We start from the raw sequence: 20622 nt of genomic DNA on the forward strand, positions 1-20622 counted from the left end.
ACGCTGAAACGAGATGGGGAGATGATGATAGTCTCCTCGCCCACCTCTTCCAAAACGCTCATTCTCTGTTGAGGCGAGTGTGGTAGCTTCCCTCCTACCAAAGCCCATTCCGGTGAGGAAGTTGCTTCCTTATGCTTAAGTGCATTTGACGTTTCACAAATCTCAAAAACTTTCCTCGTTACATCTTCATCAGCTCCACTCCCTAGCGCTGGGGTTAGACCTTCCAGCTCCAGAAGCAGATCAGACACTACATTACGGTTTGGGGCAAGATCATACTGGACCTTCCCATCACCGTTTATGACCACATCCAACTCCTCGTTACTTTCTACTATCTCTTTACCCTTCTGCAGAACATGAATCCTCTTCGATGTACAATTAGCCCCTTTGTGACCCCACGCATTACAAATGTTGCATTTGGGGGGTAACCATGGGTAGCTGACATCTATCATCACTTCTGCACCATCTCTGTCCAAACAACGTATCTTCTCCACCAAAGGACTATGCAAATTAACCTCAACAAGTACTCGAGCGACATCCAATCTTGTACACTTCTCAGTGCTAGGATGCAGCTTGACGAACTTGCCTGCAGCACGACTGAGACACTTCAGAGCCTTGTGTGAGAACAACAGACTCGGAACTCCCTTCAGATCAATCCACATTGGCATAGCTGACAGATCCGGAGGAGCAAGAGCAGTTTCAGGTGACCACTCATTAACCACCAGGGGAACATCCGCAATGTGCCAGTAGCGCCTCTGGGTCACTCGAGCTCTCATCTGAGGGTTTTCAATCCGAAACAGAATTGTATTCTTCTCGAGAAACTGTACGTCAATTTTGCTTCCCATCTTCGACGAGGACCAGAGGCGATTGACCGTGGCGTGAATCGTACCAATGTGCGGGGCATCGCCGATGAAATATCCGACAACGTAGCATCTCCAGAGTGGGTTAGGGTCCGCAAGAATCTCGTCGGGGATTGTTAATGAGACAACTCCATCGATTGGCCCTGAAGGTGGCTGCATCTCGACATGGGGGGGCTTCATCCAAGGAGTACGCGGTCCTCCTGCAGTGTTCGCCGTCGTCGGGGGAGGTTGGGAATCAGGGGTGGAATCGTCGCCGTCGCCATCGCTTAGGGCTACCATCAATGTATTATTTATAAAATACTTTTAGTCAACTAAAGATTATAAAAAATGAATAAAACATCTCCATAATATTAATTATAAATTATTATTATTCAACTAAAGATATCTCTATTATTTTGTTTAAGTTATTTTCTGTAACTATTTAAGAAAATAGATAGATATAAGGATAATATGTTTATTAATTTTGAAATATATTTTTTGTTGCTTAAGATTAAGTTTTTTTATAATTATTTTCTTATTATCAAGATTTTTTTTTAAGTTTCCTTTTTATGAAATCACATTATTATAAATAAAATTATTCATTTAAATTCATTTTAAAATTTTTAGATGTTTCCTTTTTCTTATATTTTTTATTTGGAAACAATTTCTAATCAACATAAATTAATAAGTAAAAATGAAAATAATTTAAGTAATGGTAATTATATGTAATATTTTAGTTCATTAAAGTTAGCTCTATAATTAACCATCATGAGAATGAACGTGAACGTTACACGTATGAAACTGATTTCTCAAAAATAGTTTTTAGGTAATTATAAAATATTTTTAGTCAACTAAAGATTATACAAAATAAATAAAACATCTCCAAAATATTAATTATAAATTATTGTTATTCAACTAAATATATCTCTATTTATGTTATTTAAGTTATTTTCTGTAACTATTTAAGAAAATAGATAGATACAAGGATAATATGTTTATTAATTTGGAAATATATGTTTTATTGATTATGATTAAGTTTTAAAAAAAATTATTTTCTTATTATCAAGATTATTTTTGTTAACTTTCCTTTTTATGAAATCACATTATTATAAATAAAATGTTCTTTAAATTCGTTTTAAAATTTATAGATGTTTCCTTTTTCTTATATTTTTAATTTGGAAACATAAAACTTCTAATTAACATAAATTATTAAATAAAAAGTAAAATCGATTTTAATAATGATAATTAGAAGTAATATCTTAGTTCATTAAAGTTAGCTCTGTAATTAACTATTGTGAGAATGAACGTGAACGCGACACGTATAAAACTAACTTCTCAAATAATATTATAGAGATATTTGTATAAGCTTAAGTTTAAGATGATTAAAATGTAAAATATGTGCCACATTTTTAAGAATAAGTTTATTATTCTATTATTAATTTACTAATTAAATTAATAGGATATGTAAAAGCTATTTTTTGGTTTATCTTACAACAAATTAGGTCAGTGAAAGAACTTAAGATTATTGCTTACTGTCTTGTTCTACTCACTTTGATTTTGTATTGACAAAGTTTTTTTGTTTATCTCACATCTCTTACAAATCTTATAAGATTTGAAGATATTTAAAACCTAAACCATTTAAAATATTATTTTGCTCAGTTTTCTCATAGAAAGTGATTTGGCTATTTTATCTATCGATCGGAAAAAATTCCAATAAATTGTTCCTGAAATTTTAGTCAATGAGTTTGATAAAAACTATGAAATTGGAGTACCCAGTCCATCGTTGACTTGAGGCACAAGAAACAAAAGAAAAAGGAAAATAAACAGAATCTAACAACGAAACAAAGTAGAAGTTTAACGTAAGGGAAAGCATGTGGAATTCGGGTTTAGTGTGTGAAGAAGAACGAGGAATCGGGGAGATAGAGAACTTCATGTTGTGGTTGCAGCCGTTGTGGTCTCCACTAGCGAAGAAGTAAGTCTGATGAGTCTTGCGGAGAAGCAACTTAAACCCTGATGATGAGCCTCCTCTCGCGACTAGCTTCTTGCCTCTGCTCACATCGCATCTCTTGTAGCTCTTCAAGTCCGGGAGCAAGTAGACATCGTTCTTGTTATTGTGCTTCTTCGTCTTGGATTGACTTTTACCGTTGTACTTGAAAGAAAGGACATCGTTGCTGTGGAAGGGTGCATGCTTTGAAGCCCATTCTTGGTAGTCGAATCCGTTCTTCCACACACTAACCTCAATCTTTCTTCTAGGTGATACTTGAGCCGTGTGGTTTTTGTGTGAAGAGCCAATACTACTACCGCGTGTCTGGTTTGAGCCCGAGCTGTGATTGTTGTGTGTAGAGCCAGTGCCGCTTGAGTGGTTTGAGCCAGAGCTGCTTCCCCAACCCCAGTTTGTGTCTGTTCCGTTCGAGCTCCATCCCCAACCCCAGCTTGAACCACCACCTGAGTTCGAGTTTGAACCACCTGAACCTAAGCCAGAATTATTGTCGGAGCCCCAACCCCATCCCCAGCTCGAACCGGATTGTCCAGATCCCCAGCTCCAGCTCCATGCATGAGCAGTCCCGGAAAAGACGTAAGAAGTGATGACGAGGACTAAGAGTAGCTTGCGTGCCTTAGAGAGACCCATAGCTTCTTCTTCTTTGATTAAGAATATATTTGATTTCTCCTTGACGCTGTGTTTCTTTCTCGTTGTTTGCTTTTGTAAGCTATAGATAGTTGAGAGGTTCTCTATTTATAGAGAGACTATGATGAGCCTGCCCTATAGCTACTGAGAGTCGGTTCCCAGTAGAAGAAAGGAAATATAAAATTTGATTATCTTATCTCCAAAATTAATCATGAAAAGGATTTTCCCTTTTCCCTTTTTATTATCTTCATAGCAGATGTGATCTTGAAAATCGAATCATGAAAATATTTTATAAATTCCCTAGGATAGCCTTTTTTGTTTTTTTTTTTTTTTTGACAGTATAATGTGAAAGACAAAAAGTGAATAAGATGAAGAACAGATGCATTAAAAGAGTTTCTTCAAGTCCTAAGACAAACTAAAGCACATATTTTAACTGCAATGGGAGGCAAAGGAGACACATATAAACCCAAGAAAAGATTATCCCGCTTTAAACTACTACTTGGTTGCATAAAACTTCTTAAACTCTACTTATACTAACATATATATATATATATATATTCTGATCTTTCATAAGCTCACCAAAACATACGGTCATAGGGTCAGCAATTGTGTCTTTCTCTCAGGTAAATTCATTCAGAGAAAGTGAGGACCGATAAGCTTTGCAATCTCCAAGAACCCATCACGGTCTTTGCCTTCAAATATCTTCTTTAGCTTCTCATCGCAGATTATAACCTTCTTGTCTTGTGGATCCTGAAGAACAACATTTACTCATGTAAGTCGAGGAACACTAATCTAATAAACATAATACAAGCAAACTTTCTCATGGAGATGGAGTGAGCTAAATAAAGCAAAGCCAAGCTTCGGCGAGTCTACATTAGTTTCCAACTAAAACAGAGATAAAAGAATCAATAGACAGGGCAAAGGAAAATAATCCAAGATGGCGAGATGCATAAACTCCAATTCAAGCTCTCTCAATCAGATGAAGTCCTTCAAGTTTATCATCACAACATGGAGGAAACAGGGACACATAAGATAAAGAGCCTAAGTCATAAGATATAGTATTTATTACTTGAAGATCGTGTTCCTTGATGTAGGCCCAAATGCGCTTGAGAGCTTGTGTGCGAGGTATCACCGACTCGCCCACTATGTCCTTCATCTCCGGGGACACCGGACGAGTCTTCGTGATGCCACGCGGCTCCAGGGTTTTGATTTGCCGGCTCCGAGGACGCCGTCGCGGAGGTTACGGTTACGGTTACGGTTACGGCTCGCACCATGCGCAGGCTATCCTGATGACGGAGAAACGAGAGAGACGGTGAGGTGCGGAACGGCGTCGTTTTGCTTATCCCTTCTTCCTTTTTTTTCTTCTTACAACATTCTTGTACTTTAGTCCTAACCTGTCCATGCTGTCTGCTTCTTAACTGGCAACTGTGTCGTTTCGAATAAGCCCATCCTAACCCAATGAGAGGTATACTGTTTCTTTTTGTATATACTTAAAAGATTGTTGCAAAAGAAAATTATTTTGGTTCAATTTGATCGATTTTAATATAAGTTCAATGCGGTCTTAACCGTTTTTGCCAATCTTCTCCATGGGGCCATGGCGGTTTTACGATTCCTTTTCTTGTTACATAGAACGCGCAAGAGTTCTTTTGGAAGGATTAAACTGTAGCGCCCAACAAGAACAGAAACACGCCGACAACGCAGAATCGCCAAGTTTTGTTTGCTTGAAGATCACACTCGACAATTATGGAGATAAAAAAGACTCACCGATTACGAAGAAAATCGACTTGTAAGGATCTTAACTTCGATTCACACATTAAACACAGTTTAAACACAAACTTAAAGTAACTCTGACATACCAAGATTAATTTAAGGAATTCCCCTCCGCAAGGGTACAACTCGTGTGGGAACCTTCTCCAACAAACATCCACTTTCTTATCAAAGGTTTATACAACGTTCTAAACCAGCGCTTTCTTTGTGTTTCAGGTACAAGGCTTAAAGAGAAACTATAACAAAGACAAAGACTCGAACTCCCACTTGCTATAGAGATTATCTTTTTCTCTTTTGTTGTTCTCTTGCTCTATCCACTCTTGGAAGGCTCCGTGTAGCTCTCGTGCCATTACGGCCCCCTGTCGTGAACCGAAATTAGGTTAGGTCCTTTGGATGTCTTGTGCCTTCTTTTATACGCAAGTAATTTTTTTTTTTTTTTTTTTGCTAACTTACGCAAGTAATATTGCCGACTTGGATTAGTTAATGGCCTGCATCAAAGATCTGATCTAAAATTTGGTAACCACCAAATGAGCCAATGGATAAACAGCAACATGTTTTCCCATGATGATATCACACGACATCGACAAGAAGAGGAGAGACATAGTGACTAAAACACATCGCTTGATTTTCTTCTCTCATCAATATATTAATTTGTATAAACGATAATAAATGGTACTTTGAGATAGAAAATCTAGAGCTTCTTGGTGTTAAGCATTAAGGGGTTACCACAAATGTGTACATGTATTTGTTAACGCGAGAGACTATGACTTCCAGCCGAAGCAACCTTTTCTCATTGTTTCGATTTCGCCTTCTTCTAGCCTCCAGAAAACTCCAAGCCCTCAGCACTGATGGTGTTCTTCTGCTATCTTTCAAATACTTACTCTATCCTTCAGGGACCCTCTCTCTATGTTGTACGCAACTGGAACTATAATGATTTGTGTCTAGAGCTTGGGAAGCCCAACACACACACAAGACATGTTAAGAGTCACAAGATTGGTACTGCCCAAGTCCAACAAACACCTTCTTGGGGTTGTGTCTCGATTCCACATCTAAGGATTTTGGATCTGTCAAAAAAATTCTTCAACGGGTCTTCAAAACCCACTGAGCTTCGGGATCATCTCCATTGGAGGCAACAATCTCTCTGGTGATTTGGACTAGAGAGTACTATCAACAGTGCCATTAGTCTCCACAGCTCCTGAATCTCTCAGCTAATGGTCGTTTCCTTGGCAAAGAAAACCTTTACGAAGCAGTACAGGTTCTTGTATCTTTCTTGATATCTTCTGAGCGGCTCTCTTCCATCAAACGCTACAGTCGATATCCCCTACAATCACAACCAGAAGGCCGAGTGGTAATCCAAAGCTATGAGGGAAGCCATTGAAGACCCTTTGTTCAATGCCTTGTACTCTTTCAAACCCTCCAACAACAGTCAAGCTCAGAAACTCGGCTCCACCAAACCAGACGGAAACAAGCAAGCTAAAGCCAAGCACCATTGCAATAATCATAGCTGCTATGATCATAGGCATGTTCGTGCTCAACGTTTACCAAGTCAGAAAACTCACAACATCCCCAGAATCAGCTTCTTCATAAAGAGTCTGGATAAAAGCGAAGCCAAGAAATCGTGGAGGTAAAAGTCACAGAATCATCAGATGCAAAACCGTTCAGGCATTCAATCGAACAGATGGTGGGCGACTGAAACAGAACGCTCAGACACAACTTGTCGCAGTCGATGGCGAGACTAGGAAAACTTGCCACAGATGGTTGACGACTGGAACAGAACTCGTTGCAGTCGACGGCGAGACTAGGACACTTTCCGGCGGATCGAGACGGAAACCTGTGCGGCGGCGAAAGCCAAGGACTTTGAGCAGGGGAGGACGGGAGGTTCGTGCCTTTCTGGCATCGCTATTTTTTTTTGTTTTTTTTTTCGGTTCAGCTCTAATTTTAAATTTAACCGGTTGTGCCTTTGGGTGTGAATGAAACCTTCCTCTTTTTTTTTTTTGTTAACCTTTCCTTTTTTTAAGACAAAAACATCATGTTTCTTTCTTTTTCTAATTTTATTTCTTTTTTTTATGGAAACTAATTGTATTTCCTTTTTTTCTAAACTTTTTCTTATCTATAAATATTAAACAATAGATCTTTGATCCGAGTTGTGACAAAAAAAAGATCTTTGATCCGAAAAATACAAAAAGAAAAATGAACTGCACTTATCAAAGCTTTGGTAATAACGATATAGCCGAGGGAATCTCAACGACACAGACCATAAACTATGACTCGAAGATGCACACCGTCGTTTAGTCTCAAATTTCATGATAATTCTCCATACGGATTTGACAATTTAAACAAGATATTTTGCGGCTTAATGGAAGTCATCATGAAAATGTGATAGCACAAAAAATCATATCTTCATCAACTGCAATCGCATTTGAGATTCCGTTTCTTCTTTTTGAAGAAGAAATTTGCAGTCGTTATGTGCATAATGACTTTTATAAGACAACCATAAAGAGCTGAATTCATGTGATTATTTTTCCTAAAATATGTAAAAACGGCATTGAACTAGGCAAAACATGCAAGCCAATGAACTAGGCAAAAAAAGTTGTGGTTTCTTGGTTGAAGTTCAAGTTGAAGCGGTCAAAGAAACATATTTCAATGAATTTGTTGACTTGAATGATTACGACTCTGAAGGTCGAAGAATACTAACAAACCCAAATTTTCCAATCTGTCAACAAGAGTTTGGTCAGAGTAGAAGCGACATCATCGCCGAGTTGCGTTATTGCGACCATTGTTTTCATAGGGATTGTATTTTCACTTGTTTGGGCCGCAAGCCGACATGTCCAACTTGATCAAATTATAAAGTAAAAATCAAACTTAATAATTGAATATTTATGATATTTTCAACTCATCAAACTATCAATGTAGTAAACATTGTCAAAATTAAAATAAAGGTGTTACGTATGAAACTGACTTCTTGAATAATATTATAGAAATATCATTAACAAATCGTATTAACCAAATTTTGTAAAATGAAAAAAAAATTAAGCTCAATCTTCATGATTTGTATTCATATGTTCAGAAGAAGCTCAAATTAGTTACACATATGTTCTGATCTTATCTTTGAATCTTGAAATTTGACAGCGTTCAAATCTATATAGAAATCAGCTATACTATCACTAGGTTTTGTATATAAAATACTTAAAGTGATAATACTTCACTTCAAACCAATAAAATATAGAGCCATAGACGTGAAAGTATGCCTACATTGGAAGATAAACAAAACAATTTTAAGCTATTTCTCATTGTTATTTCTTGGTACAGAACTATATTCTCTATGCATTCCTTAATTTCTTTTCTGTCTTCTTTTATAAAGAGCATTTTATTTTAATTGTATGGAAAATTACATGGTTATGACTAATGACTTAGTTTGTCCGGTGAAGCTACGGTTCTTTGTTGATAAAAAAGTATTTCGTCTTTGATAACTGATAAAAGGAAGGAAGAAACCATGTTCAGATGTTCTCTCCAGATTTGCAAATAAGATACGTTTTTGTTCCCATTCTTCAGAAATATCCCAACCTTGATTTTCCAATGATGATATGCATATAATGTAAGCCCCTAGTGTACTCCATACCGGTACAAGAAAGAACGTGAGCTTCATTTACAAAAAAAATAATGAAATGGTCCCGATTTCATTTAAAAAATGAAATAGATGTCATTCTTCAAGGCCATCTAAAATATTTAGAAAGTAATTTCTTTTAAACGCCCAAAATTGTGCTAAAAAAAACTATATGAAAACCAGCGCCATCTAACAGATCTACAAGTGCTTTCTTTTTTGTGTGCAGATATCAGATACTTTCAAGGCATAGAGAGAGTGTAATTATGAGTAGCCACAGAATATTACAGGACAACTTATTCTCAATGGCCCAAATGACTACTTTCAATCTGGTCAAGTTAGTTACAGAACCGTTGAGAGTTGGGTAAGCAAACCTGATTCAATTCCAGAAAAAGAAACGATTTCTCCCAATGCAGAAAGCACACACACACAAAAGAATCTGGTACATGTCCTTGGAACCTAACCTTAGACATGCCACAACGAATCACTAGATGCTGCTGATGAATTGTCATCTGACCTTAAAGTTGTCAGTGTTAGGGGATCTCAAGTTTGTTCCTTGTTACTACCAAGAACGTAGTCAGACTCTTCTTTGCTCCTTGGGTATAATAAGCTTATGGTACTGCAAGTCTATGGAATAGAAATCCAAGAAAAAAGAAAATTAAAAGTTGGTTGAGCTGGGAGGAACAGCGGAGCTGAAACTATTTGTAGAGCAGATTTCTAAATATTTTTCCAAGCTGTATGCAAAGTGTGTTGGAAAGAATATTCCACATCAAAAATATGAATGAGACTTAAGTAATATATAAGGGACCTATGTCACTCCACTTACCGTCAATTGGTTTTAAGTTGGAAGCCCAAAAAATTGATCATGCTATCAGAGTGGGCCTACACCCTAACCCACTTATCCAGTCCGGAAAGTGGTCCGATCATCCTATTAGCTGATGGTCCATAGAAGGCTCAGTTCCGCCAAGATTGCTAGAAAAGAGAATTATCTCAGAGGGGGTATGATGGATTGTCGAGAATAATGGTTATACTACCATTATCTCGAGGGAAGGTGTTGGAGATAAAGATCTCACATTGGAAATATAAATGTGACATGAATAATATATAAGGAACTTGGGTCAATCCACTAATTGTCAATTGGTTTTAAATTGGAAGCCTAATAAAGCATTGTCTCGGAGGGAATATGATGGATTCTGCAAGATTAATGGTTATACGCACCATCATTTCGAGGGAGAGTGTTGGAGAGAAGATCTCACATCAAAAAATATGAATAGAACTTAAGTAATATATAAAGGTCATGAGCCACTCTACTTACCGCCAATTAGTTTTAAGTTGAAAGCCCAAGAAATTTATCAAAGTGGCTCATCTCAATCTATTCAGCTCGTAAAGCATATCTTATGTGGACGAGTTTGTAGCCATGTAATCATGTACAAGTGAGATTTCTTCTTTGGATAACTATTCAGGATTTGAGGTTCTCAGGACATGGCGTTAAAGAAGATTTATTGCTCAGGGTATGGAGCCTACATATATATAAGATAAAGATTATACAGGTTTCACCAAGGATGTTACTTAGAAACAGCTGTGGGAAGAGGAGTTTCATTCCAAATGATACTGAAAGACTTCTACAGAAAAATGTGCGCTTGTTTATATGGTTCTAGTGGTCAATGACAGAGTTGCCTAGCCGTATATATGGCGTTTCATTGGAAAGGTCGCACAGAGAAGTTGACGGGAAGACAGAATATGTTCATGAGCTAGTCACAGAGCCAGCTCTACCGTTGGAGGTTCTCCTAGAAGACTTTTACCTGGTTCGCTGTACTATGGTCATTATAATACAATTTCATCCAGCAACAGTGCCCTTGCACTTTCAGGTTTCTGATCATAACCCTTAGAGCTGGAGACCTGTAGCTGAAATCAGCTTATTGGTCATGTAAGTTGCTCATGGAATGCCCTTTTGCAGTACCTGCAGGTTAAAATAACAACAGAGATTCAGAAGGCAATTCAATAACTATATAGCATAAAAGTAGATTTTTACAAGAGCAGAATAGTTGAGACAGGAACCAGAAGTGAATAATCATTTCATTCTTAATAGATGCATATAATTAAATCAATATACATATAAGAAGCGGTTCGAAACAGAGTCCCAATCTTATCACCCTAAGCAAGATCTCAAATGCATTATTTGAGCCCTATAAGTGGTGGTTGATGCAAATAAAGTAATAGAGAAGACTACCTGGAAGTCATTCTCCTCAAAGCTAGTGACATTCTCACACCAAAAATTGCAACAAACTGCATAAGCACTAAGTGGAGAAAGCATAAATGTAACAAAACATGCAACCAATTTAAATCCAAGATTCACACTATATACGTATCTCTCGTCTGCATTATGCTGACAACATTCTCATACAACAAACCGGCCCAATATTGCTGTATGTAACAATAGCCACTCCTTGAACCTTTTTTATTGAATAAATAAATACATCGCAGAAATTATTTAAGCATACAAAGGCGGATTTTTTCCACGACAAGTAATAAAGAGATGGTTTTGTGAGTGTAGAAGCAAGTTTTGTTTCGATATTTTCTATTGATCAAAATACGACAGTTGAGATTAATAGATCTAGTTAATAGACAAGTCCAAACATTGTGAACGCTGATGGACTTGTAGACTAAGTAGTTGAGCTTTACATTATCATGCATGCAACTCATTACGCATCTGTAGGATTATAATCTCAAGTTTCTTGAATAAAAACCCTAAGTCTAACTATTTCCTTTTTAAACACCAAAATCTCAAACCAGCTATTGAACAAATACTTGTTCAATATAAAAACTGCAATTTATATTTAAAAATTCTAAATCAATCTTGTTTAACAAATCATATTAATTTCCTAGGTTCCCTAGCTCCCTGTGAATTCGATCCCTAAGTGCTACAACTCGACCTCTTATTTGAGAGAGTATAAATCACTCATTAGGGTAATTTGAATGGTATCATTGACCGCCGTAATAGGGTGTCGCGGATCAATGTTAAGGGTGGGCTGAATGATGTTTAAAGAAGATGAAATATCCATCATAAGCGAAGAAAAGAAAATTTTTGTGAGGATCTGTTGGTTTAACAAGACCGCTCTGATACCATGTTAAGTTAGATAGGCTTCCAACCTAAAATCAATTGGTGATAAGTGGAGTGGTCCATCTATCTTATATATTACTTAGGATCTCTTCCAACTACCGATGTGGGATACTTTGTGTCTTATACGCCCCCTCGAGATGATGGCTCTTTGAGCGTCAATCTCAGAATGTTCGGGCAAGGATCGATGGGCCAACTTTGGGCCAGATCAATGTCGATCAGGTTGGACTCGTGGATCAGGCGCTGACGAGCACCAAGTTCAACAGAAACTAGCACAATTTGAAATTGTAGAAGATTTACTTCATATAGCAATTGTGCCCTTGCATTTTCAGGTTTCTTATCATGTATGAAAGTAGCTGAAGATTTGGCAATGGGTCTGGTCTACCTGCATTCATCATAATCCCACGGGAACTTGAAAATCCTCCAATTTGTTTGTTAGTTCCTGACTTTGAGTCTTAGAGATCTCCATGATTCCTGACTCAGTTGAAGACACAAGTGCAACTTCTCACTTCTACAAAGCTCCTGCGTGGAGAGACTCATCGACACAACAAGATGATGTCTAGAGTTTTGGGGTCCACCACCGTAAAAGTGTTTTTCCTTTTCCTTTTCCTTTTGTAAAAAGGGGATTTTCCTTTTTTCCTTTTTACTGTTTCACTCGCGCTTTATACGGTGTCGTTTCACAGCTGATGATTGGTAGTCGTGGAGTCGACACGTAGTAGCTTACGAGCAACCGTCTTTTCCTCTTTTTTTCTAACTTTGCTTCTCTATAAATATCAAACAAATCAATCACTAGATAACACAAGAAAAGAAGCATATTGAGTTTTATTGGTAAAGGATTCAACAAGAAGATGTCCGGAAACGTCTCAACAACAAGGATTCTAAACTACGACTCCAAGACTCATGCCATTGATTCCCAGATTTCACGATCCTTCTCTATAAGGATCCGAGAAGTTGAACGGACTATTGTGCGGAGTAGTATTGATGGCCGTGAAAATCTTGTAAAACAAAGAACCCTAGCTTCATCAGCTGTAGTCGAATTTGAGATACCACCTTGTTTTCTTGCTGGAGAAGAAATTTGCAGTGGATAGGTGTCTAAAATCTTGTCTAAGACAGCCATAGACAGATGGATTCAACTGTTCATCCTTCCCAAAATCTTCCAAGACGCCATGAGAAAAAAAACTGGTTTTTTGGTTGAAGCACAAGTTGAAGCTGTCAAATAAAGATCGTTCAACAACTTTTTTGACTTGAATGATTACAACGCTCAAGGTCGAAGAATACCAACAGAACCATACTGTCCAATCTGTCTACAAGAGTTTGGCCAGCCGGGGACCATCATCATGAAGTTGCGTTGTTGCGACCACAGTTTTCATAGAAATTGTATTCTCCCGTGGCTGCGGCACAAGCCTTCATGTCCAACTTGCTGGGATGATATCGAAAATCCCCCCCCCCCCCCCCCCCCGACCAAAGAAATTTGTCCATACTTTACCTCAAGGATGATGTTTTGGCCGTCAACACAAAAGAAAACAAAGACACATCGGCAGCTTAGCAAGGATCAGAAGTTTGAGATTGATTGATTGATTGATTGAGGTTTTGTTTTTTGTCATTTACCCTTTTCATGTTTGATTCTAATATTATGTATGGCTTTTTTTAATCTAATGTAATAAAAGCATTTACAAATTACAAAAAAAAAAAAAGCTTTGAATAACGGTTTAGAAAGATTTACAGCAAATAGTTTGAAAGTGAACTTATCTACTATGCTTCTTGTCTTTAAAACAATCCTACTACATTTCTAATGCCTAGACACGGCCACTGCATACCACCTGTCGCTGAGCTGACCTTAGCTTTCCTTAATTAAATCACATTACAAAGGAGAAAAGATGGAAAGCCTTTCTTGAGGCCCAGACTCATCGCTTCCTTTTCTTACTGGACTTTCTGACTTGCCTGAACCAACTGATTTTCCCTTTGTAACTGGTTCTGGTTCCTTGGGTGTCTCTTCAGATTCTTACTCCGCATCGCTTTCCTTGCCTTTGGAGGCAGGTGTAGATTTTTCTGCTTTGCCCTTGGCTGACTTGGATTTTGAACACGTCGTTGTAGTCTTGGACGTGCCATAGTCTTCTTGGTCCTTTCAATTATAATTCTTCAACTTTTCACCCACTATGTACAGTTTTGTTGTGATAATATTCATATACAAAGCACGATTAGTTCATTTTTGGTTGTGATAATGTCCATACACGGAGCACGATTAGTAAGGGGTTTTGGACAGGTCAACCTACCAAAAACAATGCATCTCTAAGCCGTTCCAAACAAACACAAAGCAAATATTTCACGTGCCATAAAGTAAACTTACTTCACAGCCACCAATATATACTTTCAAGTCTTCCCCACAAGTTAACACCTAGTATATGTAAAGCTCTACTAAATGAAATTATTTTACTATATAATACTAGTATTACTTTTTGTATTTGTATGTGTAAGGTGACGCAGACTAACAACTTGCCCTGAAATTTAAACTGGAAGTTTATGCATTCAAATTTGAAGTCTACAACTATTTTTCAATTAGTGAAAGTGACACTCTCTCTAATGCGTACCTCCTTTCTAGTGTGATCTTTTACTATTTGGGTTAGAACAAGGACATTCGCTTATAATATCATTAATATATTATTAAATTTTCATTTCTGAGAATTTTATGTGACGTTTACGATATATTGTTTTCAAGTGTCGAAAATGTTTTTGGAATGGGCTGCTTTTGCAACTTACAACGAAAAAACACAATTGATCAAGAAAAACTTTTAGATTTTTAAGATTACGTACATCCTCGGACTCGAAATTCAAAGACATACAATATTGTACGTGGTGCTCATAATCAACCATCCCTTTTTACTTTTATAGATACCGAGTCTAATCTTAATTGAATTTGTGTATGTTGATGACAATTCAAAAAATTAGTAAGTTATAGTGTTTAGCATTTCCCATCTCTCCTCCTCATGTAACATTGTTTTATATGTGTGCCAACATTCCTGCTCCATAGTTACTAGTAGAACATTAGAAGTAATTTGAGTTGACTTTTTTTCTGTCGAATAAGCTGAAATCCTATGGAAGCTTAAGATCTGGATAAATAACTGGCTCTGCCAAACATGATCTCTCACTTGAATCACCTCCTAATGAGCAAGCAGTTTTGTTGCCTTTTTCTTTGCTTAAATGTTTAAAGTATTGAAAAGGATACAGTATTTAAAATTGCAGCAATGATCTGCCATGTCCCCACCACGTTAAGGCTTCAAGATCTAACTTTGCAGTGCCAAAATCTTCGATGCTTAAGATATGTGTAAGAAATGAATATTTTTTTGACTTTTACTCGAAGTTGCCAAATTTTATTTGTAAAGGCTGCTTTTCCTTTAATAGATGCACAACTCTATTCGGCGAAACATTTGGAAACTACAAAAACCCACCCCAACCCTGAAAGTATACCCACGCGCGAGACCAGCATTATTTGTTGTTTACCTCCTAATGAGCAAGCAGTTTTAATCGTGCCTGCTTTTGGCTAAATCAAACATTATGTGTAGTAAATGTTCACATAAGTCCCTAAGATTCAGGTAAAACTTTTCTCTAATCTGTCTAATGGTCGGAGAAAAAGCTGTTGTTATTGCATGCTTCCGCTCAGTCGCTTATAAGGCGCGTGAGAGTCCATCGCCTTCTCCTACACTATCACATCACACCAACCCCTTAAACCGACTATAAAACCCTCAACACCGCCACCCTTTAGATCTCTCTCTCTCTCTCTCTCTCTCTCTATTTCACACATCACTCAACAAAGCGGTTAGCAATGTCAGCCGCCGCCGCATCCTCCGCGATCTCCGTCGCCGCCACCAACCCCCTCAAGACCTTTTCCCTCTCCTCCAGATCCCCTCTCCCATCCGCCATCTCCCTCCCATCTCGCAGCCTTAACACCCCTCGCCGCCGCCTCGTCCTCGTATCCTGCACCGCCGGAGACGGATCCAAACCCACGATCCTCGTCGCGGAGAAGCTCGGCGAGGCCGGCGTGAAGCTCCTGGAGGGTTTCGCGAATGTCGACTGCTCTTACAACATGACCCCCGAGGAGCTCAACACCAAGATCTCCCTCTGCGACGCCTTGATCGTTCGCAGTGGAACTAAAGTTGGTCGGGAGGTTTTCGAGTCCTCTCGCGGACGTCTCAAGGTCGTTGGACGCGCTGGTGTTGGGATTGACAACGTGGATCTGAGCGCCGCGACTGAGTTTGGGTGTCTTGTCGTTAACGCCCCCACGGCTAACACGATCGCCGCCGCTGAGCATGGGATCGCACTTTTAGCCTCCATGGCTAGAAACGTCGCTCAGTCTGATGCGTCTGTTAAAGCTGGTCAGTAAAGTTTCATACTTTCAATACGTTTGAACATAAAGTTTCACACTTTCAATACATTTGAACTTGAAAGTTTCATACTTTGAGTACGTTTGAACATAAAGTTTCATACTTTGAATACGTTTGAACTTGAAAGTTTCATACTTTGAGTACGTTTGAACTTAAAAGTCTTGTATTTTACTAAGCCTTGTTGATGAAAGTTGGAGTCTTGATGGTTCTTGTATGTGTAATCTTGTGTTTAATGTAGGAGAGTGGAAGAGGAACAAGTATGTTGGTGTTTCACTCGTCGGCAAGACCCTCGCAGTGATGGGATTCGGGAAAGTTGGGACCGAAGTTGCTCGTCGTGCTAAAGGTCTCGGCATGCGTGTGATTGCTCATGATCCTTACGCACCTGCAGACCGTGCACACGCCATTGGTGTTGAGCTGGTGAGCTTCGACGAAGCCTTGGCGACTGCGGATTTCATTTCGCTCCACATGCCTCTTACACCTGCAACGAACAAGATACTCAACGACGAAACGTTCGCGAAGATGAAGAAGGGAGTTCGTATCGTTAACGTTGCTCGTGGAGGTGTGATAGACGAAGACGCGTTGGTGAGGGCTCTTGATGCTGGGATTGTTTCTCAGGCTGCGCTTGATGTTTTCACTACTGAGCCGCCGGCTAAAGACAGCCCTCTGGTGCAGCACGAGAATGTCACTGTGACACCTCATCTTGGAGCCAGCACGATGGAGGCTCAGGAAGGAGTTGCTATTGAGATCGCTGAAGCTGTTGTTGGAGCTTTGAACGGAGAGCTCGCTGCTACTGCTGTCAATGCACCTATGGTCTCTGCTGAGGTTCTGACTGAGCTGAAACCGTATGTGATACTAGCCGAGAAGCTAGGGAGACTAGCGGTGCAGCTCGTGGCTGGAGGAAGCGGCGTGAAGAACGTGAAAGTCTCCTACACGTCAGCACGAGCCACTGATGATCTAGACACAAGACTGCTCCGAGCCATGATCACCAAGGGAATCATCGAGCCGATCTCTGACGTGTACGTCAACTTGGTCAACGCTGACTTCACAGCCAAGCAGAGAGGACTCAGACTCTCGGAGGAGCGTGTGCTCTTGGACGGGTCACCAGAGAACCCGTTGGAGACAATAACAGTTCAGCTAGGCAACGTGGAGTCCAAGTTCGCGAGTTCTTTGTCTGAATCAGGAGAGGTGAAAGTGGAAGGAAGGGTGAAAGATGGGATCCCGCATTTGACGAAGGTTGGATCTTTTGAGGTGGATGTGACTCTTGAAGGTAGTATCATACTGTGCAGGCAGGTTGATCAGCCGGGTATGATTGGGACGGTGGGGAGCATCCTTGGAGAGTCTAATGTTAATGTTAACTTCATGAGCGTTGGGAGGATTGCGCCGAGGAAGCAAGCCATCATGGCGATTGGAGTAGATGATCAGCCAAGCAAGGAGACTCTTAAGAAGATTGGAGAGATCCCAGCGATTGAGGAGTTTGTTTTCCTCAAGCTCTAAGTTTGCTGTGTTGTTGTTGATTCTTGTACCTTGAATGTGAGGGAGGATTTGATGAAGTGTTTTCCGTTTGTTGGGTTTTTAGGCAATAAAGTTTATCTTTGGATTTTCAGACAATTTTGGTAATGTTGAGAGTGGTAATCTTTGTGATGTTTTCAACTCTTTTTCTGCATTGGTTCTTTCTTCTCTGAATCTTGAAAGCTCTATTGTGAAACTTAAATTTGGCCCTTGTTGTAATATCAACAAAAGATTTAGTTAGGCACAAGCTCATTTTATAATGACATTTAAAATCTGGACAATTAGTTACATGCCTATCCAACTCAACACCAACTATCGTAATGAAATTTGATTTGGACAGCTGGTAAGTCAAAAGTTAATCTGGAAAATTAGTTAAATGGACTATCCAACTCAACACCAAAGTATGATACTGAAAATCGGATTTGACCAGGTGCTAAAAGTCACAACTCACAAGTTAATATGAACAATTAGTTAAATGGACTATGCAACTTGACACCAAATACGTATAATATTGAAAATGGGACTTGACATCTGCTAGTAATAAGTTAATCTGGACAGTTAGTTAAATGGAGTACGGAACTCAACAACAAACTACAATATTCAATATGGTTGAGAGCAACACAAACACGAATTGTTAGAAAAATAAGTAAACAAAGAGGCAGAAAGAAGAAGAAGAAACACGATATATCAAACAATGCATAACATCAAAGTAGTCAGTTTTATCACTCGCATGTTTTTCTCCAACTCCAACCAAGATAAACATGAACACAAAGTTATTAGAGGTGGCTCACAAACCATGTTTACAAGAAACAGAACAAGTAACAACAGCCAATGTTTTTGTAGCACACAACTCAGAATCACTTAGCGAGGACGTTGTGAGCTTGGTTCTCCTGCTGCTGCTGCTGGTAATTGAGAGTCCTCCTGAAGAGCATGATGTGTGGCTCAGGACGATGAATGGCGTAATGGACCCATCCACGGCTCTGCTGCACTCCAATCGCACGCCACTCGTTCTACAAAAAAAACCCCACAATACATTTGTGCATCAGAGAGATGCAAACAAGAATGTATACATTATATCTTCATCACTAGGTAGCAGCACCAAGTAACAAGTATAGAATCTTAAACATCCCACACACTGTTCTACATCTAAATAAAACCTAACAAGAGTCGTTCTTGATATCAAAAATACACACACACAAAAAAAGCATCTACTGAGAGTTAGCGAGAACACTCTTCGTATTTGTAAATCCAGAGTATACGATTCCTTAGATAACTTTCAAATCGCAATCCCTAAACGGAGAGAGTTATCGCTTTCGACTCCGATGATCCACAAATCGATTATCAGATCACAATCACAGAATCAGGAACGCGAAGAAGAAAACTTACTTCGGAGAGAAGACGATTCTTCGGGAGAAGCTTAGCGGTGTCAGGAGGAAGCACGACGTGCCTGTAGGTACACGTACACAACAGATCAAGGCTCTTGTGGAAATTTTGGAAACGAAATTGAAGCTGTATACATACCTGTACTCGAAAGTATCGTCGAAGTATTTGTCAGAGTACTGGATCTGACCCATCTCTTCTCGTCGATTCAAAAACCCTACCAATTGAAACGGAAATGAGAAGATGATTCAGATAGATCGATCGCTTTTGGAGTGAGAACCCTAAAGTGACGAGGAGTGTATTAAATGGAGTTAAAAGTGTGATTGGGGGCATCAATGTAATTAACTGGAAATCTAGGGGTTTTATTTTTTAGCCAACGGTTTTTATATTATTATTATTTTTGGCCTTTTTGAGTTTTGAAATTTTTTAGGGGGAAGAATCACAAACAGAACCAAACCACTCCTTTTTATCTCTGTGTGGGCTGAGAGAAAATAAAATGTTTTAAATTTTTAGGTGATTTTTTTGTACTTGGGCCTTGGGCCTCTATTGATGCATTGTGTATGTGTATGGGCTTTTAAAATTTCTATTGTTTGAAAATTATTTTGCTTAATTAGATATTATTAACCTACATTATTACTCAAACAATTTATATAATTTGTTCTATATTATAATAAAACACTACTTAAGTTTATAAATAAAATGTGTGAAATCAAAACTTTTATCATATATGAAACTACAAAAAAATCTTTCATATTGCAAATTTTAAATAACTATTAAAAATAATTTCTGAAACGCATATGACACAAATACATACTTATGAAATTTGATTTATTTAATATACTTACAAAAATTATATATTCTATTAAATTCATATCATACAAAATATGATTATACAAACACAAACATATAAATTATATTAGGCAAAACTTTTAAAAACAATAATATACTCGCCCTTTCAGAAGGCGGATCAGTATTTAGTAAAATGTTTTAAAGTTCCGGTTGAACCGGGTTGTATTGAACTTGGGTGATTCGTTTTGGTTCTGATCAAACCGATCACGAATCAAAAATTATACTTTTGTTTACTAGCCAGTAAAATGAAACATGCTGTATTGAAAATTTGATATGGATAGAGGCATTTTTGTGTTTTATTTTCACTTTTGTTGTTGCAACCATAACCAGCAGCAAACGGCATAAGCACTAAAAATGTAACAAGACTTGATTGTTTTCAGTTTCTATATTAGTTTTTGGTTTTTGTTTCTTCAAAAACTATTTTCTATCCAATTAAGTTTTGATTCTCTAAAAATTAGGAAAACTAATTTTGCAAAAAACTAGTTTTATAACCAATCAGGATTTTGACAAAAAAAATTTCCTTGAAAATAGGAAAACTGGTTTTTAGATGTTTTGAC

At 38.3% G+C, this 20622-nt stretch overlaps 3 protein-coding genes across 4 annotated transcripts; 1 reads left to right on the forward strand and 2 right to left on the reverse strand.

The window, feature by feature from the left end:
• Positions 1-2386: 2386 nt before the first annotated feature.
• On the reverse strand, positions 2387-15469 carry LOC103834538 (period circadian protein). 2 transcript variants are annotated; one of them, XM_033276742.1, is made up of 3 exons: positions 5683-15469; positions 4532-5588; positions 2387-4212 (listed from the first exon to the last, which is right to left on the reverse strand). In XM_033276742.1, exon 3 carries the CDS (start codon positions 3463-3465, stop codon positions 2569-2571), a length of 897 nt encoding a protein of 298 aa, XP_033132633.1. In that variant the 5' UTR covers positions 3466-4212; positions 4532-5588; positions 5683-15469; the 3' UTR covers positions 2387-2568. The 2 variants fall into 2 exon arrangements, with proteins under 2 accessions (XP_033132633.1, XP_018509129.2); XM_018653613.2 differs by having other exon boundaries at positions 4532-15469.
• A 215-nt stretch (positions 15470-15684) lies between these two features.
• LOC103834426 (D-3-phosphoglycerate dehydrogenase 1, chloroplastic) lies at positions 15685-18010 on the forward strand. The gene is made up of 2 exons (XM_009110495.2): positions 15685-16318; positions 16566-18010. The coding sequence occupies exons 1-2, from the start codon at positions 15769-15771 to the stop codon at positions 17819-17821; spliced, it is 1806 nt and encodes a 601-aa protein (XP_009108743.1). The 5' UTR covers positions 15685-15768; the 3' UTR covers positions 17822-18010.
• Positions 18011-18501: 491 nt separating this feature from the next.
• On the reverse strand, positions 18502-19606 carry LOC103834427 (cyclin-dependent kinases regulatory subunit 1). The gene is made up of 3 exons (XM_009110496.3): positions 19358-19606; positions 19223-19283; positions 18502-18846 (listed from the first exon to the last, which is right to left on the reverse strand). The coding sequence occupies exons 1-3, from the start codon at positions 19408-19410 to the stop codon at positions 18694-18696; spliced, it is 267 nt and encodes an 88-aa protein (XP_009108744.1). The 5' UTR covers positions 19411-19606; the 3' UTR covers positions 18502-18693.
• Positions 19607-20622: the final 1016 nt, after the last annotated feature.

Source organism: Brassica rapa, chromosome A08, assembly GCF_000309985.2.
Source record: "Brassica rapa cultivar Chiifu-401-42 chromosome A08, CAAS_Brap_v3.01, whole genome shotgun sequence".
Classification (NCBI taxonomy): domain Eukaryota; kingdom Viridiplantae; phylum Streptophyta; class Magnoliopsida; order Brassicales; family Brassicaceae; genus Brassica; species Brassica rapa.

Bases quoted from the DNA above. Each gene is read 5' to 3' on its own strand.
- LOC103834538 (XM_033276742.1), bottom strand. From the start codon at position 3,465: ATGGGTCTCTCTAAGGCACGCAAGCTACTCTTAGTCCTCGTCATCACT.
- LOC103834426 (XM_009110495.2), top strand. From the start codon at position 15,769: ATGTCAGCCGCCGCCGCATCCTCCGCGATCTCCGTCGCCGCCACCAAC. The intron at 16,319-16,565 runs GTCAGTAAAGTT...TGTTTAATGTAG, and splicing joins TGATGCGTCTGTTAAAGCTG to GAGAGTGGAAGAGGAACAAG.
- LOC103834427 (XM_009110496.3), bottom strand. From the start codon at position 19,410: ATGGGTCAGATCCAGTACTCTGACAAATACTTCGACGATACTTTCGAG. The intron at 19,284-19,357 runs GTATGTATACAG...GTGTACCTACAG, and splicing joins GACGATACTTTCGAGTACAG to GCACGTCGTGCTTCCTCCTG. The intron at 18,847-19,222 runs GTAAGTTTTCTT...TTTTTTTTGTAG, and splicing joins AGAATCGTCTTCTCTCCGAA to AACGAGTGGCGTGCGATTGG.